This window comes from Mus caroli, chromosome 10 (genome assembly GCF_900094665.2).
Source record: "Mus caroli chromosome 10, CAROLI_EIJ_v1.1, whole genome shotgun sequence".
Classification (NCBI taxonomy): Eukaryota; Metazoa; Chordata; class Mammalia; order Rodentia; family Muridae; genus Mus; species Mus caroli.
The window spans coordinates 4,235,661-4,242,717 of NC_034579.1; the positions used below are offsets into that span (position 1 = coordinate 4,235,661).

Below are 7,057 nucleotides of genomic sequence, written 5' to 3' on the forward strand. Positions count from 1 at the left end.
TTCGAGACAGGGTTTCTCTGTATAGCCCTAGCTGTCCTGGAACTCACTTTGTAGACCAGGCTGGCCTCGAACTCAGAAATCCACCTGCCTCTGCCTTCTGAGTGCTGGGAATAAAGGCGTGCGCCATCACGCCCGGCAGAAGTGTATCTTTTTGCCAAAGGCTTTGGGTTTTTGTTCGGAGCGTCCTACATGAATGAACATCTCAAACTCTTTCAGCCCCAGGGCTGGCGTGTGCTCCTGCTGACGAGAATTGGCTGTCTGCAGCCACCGTCTCCCTCATGAGGTCTCACCCAATCAGAACTGCGCAGGAAGGGGCGGGCCTGAGGAGCGCGCAGTGTGCTTTCTGCTGAACCTTCTAGCTGGTTTCAGCATGGAGGAAATTTATGCTAAGTTCGTGTCTCAGAAAATTAGCAAAACCCGCTGGCGGCCAGTGCCTTCCGGGAGCCTGCAGACCACAGAGACCTTTGCCACGGGCTCTTGGGACAATGAGGTACCGGGCTCGGGCGGGCCCCGGCTGCTCTGCTCCACGCCCCCCCGCGCTGGCGCGCGAAAGCGGGCTTGCTGGTCTGGTTTGGCTGCGCGCTACTTGAGAGCCCTGGTGGTGTGTCTGAGCCTGGGATCTGGTTTTAACCCCTCACCAAGTCTGTAGTCATGCCGTCCAAACTTGGCCATGTCTCTGATCTTTTCAACTCTTAACCATATCGTTTGTCTGAGATGCTATTGAAGCAAGGTCGCCCGAAAGGCAATCTGAATCTTACTTTCCTAGAGTTGATGTTTTTGTCACCTCAAGATAAAACTGTCTGCTTTGCAGGAAAATTGCGTTTCACTGTGGTCTATTGGAGATTTTGGAAACTTGGATTCTGACGGAGGGTTTGAAGGAGACCATCAGTTACTGTGCGATATTAGACATCATGGGGATGTCATGGATTTACAGGTAAATCTGAGTTGTCTGCCAAAGCTAATTTAGGAAATTTGAGACTATATTTAGAGGTAACAAGGTACCTTATAGTTTGTCTACCCTTACCCCTGATTTACAGGACTAATCTCTATGAATTTAAATTTGCCACACCATTATTTAGGCACTTAGTCTCAGAAGTGGGGCTGGGAAACGGAATTCAGTTTGAAAATGAATTGCCCAAACCGGGCATGGTGGTACAAGCCTCTAATTCCAGTTCTTGGGATGCAGAGGCGGGAGGGATCTCAAAACTAGCCAGGGCTACATATACATAGCAAGACCTTATCTTAAATAACAATATTTGTCCATCTATGTGCCAAACGCTGTTTGGTAAGTTTATTTTTTGTTTTTTTGTTTTCTTTTTCGAGACAGGGTTTCTCTGTGTAGCCCTGGCTGTCCTGGCACTCACTTTGTAGACCAGGCTGGCCTCGATCTCAGAAATCCGCCTGCCTCTGCCTCCTGAGTGCTGGGATCAAAGGCGTGCGCCACCACGCACGATTTTGTTTGGTAAGTTTTATACAGGTATGTTAATTTACATTACATGTCTGTGAGTCAGGTTTATCATTTCATGTTGGGATGAAGATAATCTCAGTACTTATGAGAGCTAGGCAAGAACTCTCTGCTTTGAGTGTCTGTATCCCCACCCTCAAATAGGACTCACTACTTCGCTGATCAGATGGATGAACAGGAGTCTTTTGAACATACATAGTAATTATCGTGTGGGATTATTCTTATGTCATTCTTTAACAACTTGGTAGAAATTAGCGTTTATATTAGTCCCAGCTACTTAGGAAACAGGAGGTCAAGATGAGTTTGGGAACAGAGACACCCCCCCACACACACACACACAAGCACACCCCAATCCAAAAAATTAAAAAAAAAAATCGTGCCAGGCGTGGTGGCACAGGCCTTTAATCCCAGCACTTGGGAGGCAGAGGCAGGCGGATTTCTGAGTTCGAGGCCAGCCTGGTCTACAGAGTGAGTTCCAGGACCACTAGGGCAATACAGAGAAACCCTGTCTCGAAAAACCAAAAAAAAAAAAAAAAAGTATGAATTCAGATGTCCTGTATTTTACTTGGTAAAAAACTGTCTATACTTAGGAATGAAATATTTCCAAACTTTTATTATTGTGGCCCAAAATAAAAAATCTTGAGTAAAATTTTGTTATGTATGAAAATTTTTACTTTTCGATGTTAACACATTTCATTTGTTTTGTGTGTGTGTGTGTGTGTACATATATAGGCTATTTGCTTCTTTAAATTTGTATAGGGTTTGCTATTAGTCAAGTTGAACCAGTGGACTTTTTCCCCCTGTTAATATTTTCAAGTAATCTATAATAATCCGCAGAAATGTTCTGTTTAGTTTTTTGACCAGGAAAGAATTGTAGCTGCTTCGTCGACAGGCTGTGTGACAGTTTTTCTTCACCACCCAAATAACCAGGTAAAGGACTCTGGGAAAGCACACTTGTCTTTTTACCTGTTCCTGGGCAGGCTTACAGAAGATTGATTGTGTTAGTAAGCGCACAGTGCTTTATAGTGTTGAATCATGAGGAGAGGCAGGCACTGGGTGCACTCCTGGAGCTCCTACATTTCCAGAGCTGAGAGAAATGTAGCTCACGACTAGCCTGGGCAACATGTACAACCTTACCTTATGGAGAAAAAGTCATAATAGGAGAATATACTGTTGAATTTTTTAGAGGTTGCTGAGAATCTCAGATGTAGTAAGCATGCATTCCTTGCACTGAGCTTCACCCCCAGCCCTATATTACTGCAATCATGCTTACATTTGCTTCTGTGGAAATTAGACCTCCTTTAAATGAACTGTGCTAATTAGCTCTACTAGTGGTAATTTTCCTGCTGCTTTGTGAGCTCCTCTGATAGTCTTTTGGAGGGATGAAGGGAGGAAACATGCAAGTAATCATGTGTTCACACTTAGCTTCTAACTCAAATACCACAAAGAGCTGGAAGAAGCCACGCCTTTATTAAATAAGAGAGAGGGTCTACTACCTGAAGACCTTTCTGTTGGGGCTGAGGAGGTGGCTCAGCAATTGAGTGTGTATTGCTCCTAGAGAGAGAGACCCATGGTTCTATTCCAAGCCCTCAAATCAGGTGGCTCACAACAGCCTATAGCTCCCACTTTATGAGGATCTAAATCCCACTGGCCTGGGCAGGCACCTATACATAAACTTAGGCAAATATATGTGCACATAAATGTTTTGTTATTTTTGTCTCAAAGAGAGGATCTCATTATGTAGATCTGGCTGATCTGGAACTCCCTATGTAGACCAGCCTGGCCTTAAACTCAGACATCCACCTGCATTTGCTCCCCAGTGTCACCGTGGCCAGCTTTAATTATTTTCTTAATGGAATCATGTAAAAAAGATATAGAGATTAGTTCTTTACATACGAATTTAATCATAAAACTTTAAAGAATGTGTCAACATTCAGCTATTTAGTAACAAAAATCATTAGTTTGAGATAAATGTGCTGAGTCTACTCAGAATATACAAAAAATAAGGGAAGTAGTTCCTAAACATCAGTGTGCGCAAATGCAGAGGAAAGGGGGGACTTGTTCCTTCTTCTAGAAGGACATGAAATACAACTGAAAAACACTATTATTAGTTAGGCATGGTGGCTCACCAATAATCCCAAACACTTGGAAGTCCTGTTTCAAAAAAACAAAAATTCCTGGAGAGAAGGGCTCTTTTGTTAGAACTTTGCTCTGATTAACATTGCTCATTTCTGATGCCTAGACCCTGTCCGTCAATCAGCAGTGGCCTGCAGCTCATTACCATACAGGTCCCAGCAGTCCCTCCTATAGCAGTGCACCATGTACAGGAATTGTGTGTGACAACCCAGAAATTGTTACAGTTGGAGAGGATGGCCGAATAAATCTCTTCAGAGTTGATCACAAGGAGGCTGTCAGAACTATAGGTGAGGAGTCGTATTCTTCTATCCATTACATAGTAATTGAACTAAGTAAACATGATCTTAAAAGCTTGAAGGGTGTGAAAATGACACTTGGCAGGATCCTTGTATAAGATAGTGTACGGATAGTCTGGTATAAATGATTGCTAATAGAACAGAAAGATGTATTAGGTGGCAGTGTTTGGTTTTAGCTAAAAGGAATTATCACATAACTAGGGAACAAGTGGCAATTAGTATATTCTTGATTCTGTACCATAAATAACACTAATATATGACACACAGAAAACAGGGATTAGCCGGGCATGGTAGTGCATGCCTTTAATCCCAGCACTCAGGAGGCAGAGGAAGGCGGATTTCTGAGTTCGAGGCCAGCCTGGTCTACAAAGTGAGTTCCAGGACAACCAGGGCTATACAGAGAAATCCTGTCTCGAAAAACCAAAACGAAAGAAAGAGGGGGGGCAGCGGGGGTGGGTGGGGGGGGAGAAGGAAAGAAAGAAAAGAAAAAAAACAAAAAACCAAAAACCCAGGGAATAGCATGGAGATGGTAAACCTAGACAGCAAATGACAAAGTTTACTGTGAGCTGACCTTAGATATTTGTTACTGAAGAGATGACAGGTGAAGCCGGAAAGGGAAATTGGAATCGATTGCAAAGGTATTGTGAATGCATAGCAACAGAAGCTAGGGATCTGTAGGTGGTAACCAGATTGCTCTTGAACGTCTTTGCACAAGGAATGACTGATACCAGTAGTGATTCGGCCGGTGCTCTAGTGAGATGGTTCTTACTGTGCTTCACTAAGACTTGCCTGAGCAGATTCCAGGCCCCCCATCCTAGACCTGTTGGGTCAGAATCTCCAGGTCTGCACCAAGGCATCAGTATGTGTTCTTTGTTCTAAGTGCTTAATTTCTGAATTACAACATTCGCTTAATTGTTAAGAGCTGTTGACCTGCTAGCAATGTACAGAAGTGGCACAGGTTTAAGTTTGGAAGTATCTATCATGTGCCTCGAGTCCAAACACTTAGGAAATTCAAGAAAAGAATCATTATAAAAGGAAGGTATTGGGCATACTTGTGTAATCTCAGCAGTCTGGAGGATGAGGCAGGAGGATACTAAATTCAAGGTGAGCCTGAACAACATAGTGAAGGCCTGGCTCAAAGCTTCCTAAAGACCCTTTTAGCAACCATGAAGGGAAAGGTGTAGGTGAGGAAGCTGCTGACGAAGGTAAAGATGGGTGGATTTGACATGAGTCTGTCTTGGGGGCTCCTGGGAGTCCCACTTGGGGGTGAATAATAAAGACACAGACATCTGTATAGTCTAAGGCTGTTAGCCTTTTTTGCTTTGGGACAGTCTCCTGAGCTAGCTGTCCAAACTGGACCTGACTCCCCTGCCACCGTGGTCTTCCCTCTGTCTCCCTGCTCTGCCCCCTCCCTGTTCCAGCCTCAAGTGCTTTTTTTTTTTTTAAGATTTATTTATTATTATATCTAAGTACACTGTAGCTGTCTTCAGACACTCCAGAAGAAGGCGTCAGATTTCATTACGGATGGTTGTGAGCCATCATGTGGTTGCTGGGATTTGAACTCAGGACCTTCAGAAGAGCAGTCTGTGCTCTTAACCACTGAGCCATCTCTCCAGCCCTCAAGCTCTTTTTATTGTTACACAAAAGGCATCATTAGCAAGTTAATTTCTGCATACCAAAATTTCTTATCTGATCTAGGGGTTGTCTTGAAAGACCCATCCCCTAAGCAGTTCTTAGCTAAAGGAGACTTTCTAGTTTCTCCCTGGTTTGCCTGGCCTATCTCAGGACTGAACTTTGCAAACCCCATAAAATCTTAGATGACAATCACTGACAAAAGGCTGCTTCAAAGCTCAGGTTCCTTCACTGCAGATTCATGCCAGATACAAAAGTTCTGCTAAAATTCTGCTGTGTGAGTCTGAACAACAGTATAGAATCAGTAAGCTCTGTGCCTGTCAGTGGGTAAAGTTTTCTGTCAAGTACTAGCAGAGCTAAGATTGGATAGACAGGAGCTTGAACATCTATCTCAGACACAGTGCCTGTTGGGGTGAGACATAACTATAGTTCTGTCACTAGGGAAGCTGAAGGCAGGAGGAAAAGAAAGGAAGAATTCAGTATAAAAAACAAACGGCCAATCAGCTCTGCACTTAGAAAACAGATGGCCTGGGAGTGAAGCTTTCTACCAGAGACTGGAAGAGACTATCTAGACTTGTATTTTACTATTTTTCTATTAAAAACTATGCTGAGTCATTAGAAACTTTATTTATAATATTTCAACCAGTAGGGGGGATGTGGTTTACTTTTGTTTTGTTTTGTGAGACAGGGTTTCTCTGTGTAGCCCTGGGTGTCCTGGAGCTCACTCTGTAGACCAGGCTGGTCTCACGCTCACAGAGACCTGCCTACCTCTGCCTTCTGAGCACAGCGATTGAAGGCAAGAGCTGCCACACCTGGCTGGAAATGTCATTAAAAGAAACCTGTTAACGCATTTTTAAAACTTGCAGATAATGCAGACAGCAGTACACTCCATGCCGTAACCTTCCTTCGAACACCTGAGATTGTTACAGTAAATTCAATTGGACAGTTAAAAATATGGGATTTCAGACAACAAGGAAGTGAACCCTGTCAGATACTATCACTGTAAGTTTTGTCATCTCAGTATTATGATAAAAAAATTGTTTCGTTATTGTAGTCAACTTTGTATTTTTATTTGTATGAGTATTTTGCCTGCCTGTATATCTATGCACCACAACAGAGATCAGAAGAGGGCATTGAAGCCTTAGGACTAGATTTACAGGCAAATAGAAATGGCCATGTGGGTACTAGGATTGAACCTGGGTCCTAACTGCTGAGCCATGTCTCTCCAGTCCCCCAGCTTTGTGTTTTAATGAACTTCAGAAACTCTGATCCATGATTAAACTGATGAGGCAAAGGTAACACAATGCAGTTGATTCTACCATCTTATATTTAGCATGTACTTGTATTGATTCAGAGCCTTTATGTCTTTGAAGTATATATTGCTTAAAAGAGAACTTGAGGGCTGGTGAGATGGCTCAGCAGGTAAGAGCACCCGACTGCTCTTCTGAAGGTCCAGAGTTCAAATCCCAGCAACCACATGGTGGCTCACAACCATCCGTAACGAGATCTGACTCCCTCTTCTGGAGTG

General features: G+C 43.4%; 2 protein-coding genes across 3 annotated transcripts in view; one reads left to right on the forward strand and one right to left on the reverse strand.

Annotated features, from left to right (window-relative positions):
- The window catches only part of Pcmt1 (protein-L-isoaspartate (D-aspartate) O-methyltransferase), a 48,272-nt gene that overhangs the window by 33,790 nt on the left and 7,425 nt on the right, over positions 1-7,057 (reverse strand). The gene's annotated exons all lie outside the window — the stretch shown is intronic.
- Nup43 (nucleoporin 43) overlaps positions 310-7,057 on the forward strand; it is an 11,886-nt gene continuing 5,138 nt past the window's right edge. Inside the window, exons 1-5 of the mRNA XM_021173624.1 lie at positions 310-490; positions 812-934; positions 2,318-2,395; positions 3,708-3,888; positions 6,396-6,531. Of these exons, the coding sequence (XP_021029283.1) occupies positions 371-490; positions 812-934; positions 2,318-2,395; positions 3,708-3,888; positions 6,396-6,531 (638 nt within the window). The 5' untranslated portion in view covers positions 310-370. The remainder of the gene's footprint in view (positions 491-811; positions 935-2,317; positions 2,396-3,707; positions 3,889-6,395; positions 6,532-7,057) is intronic.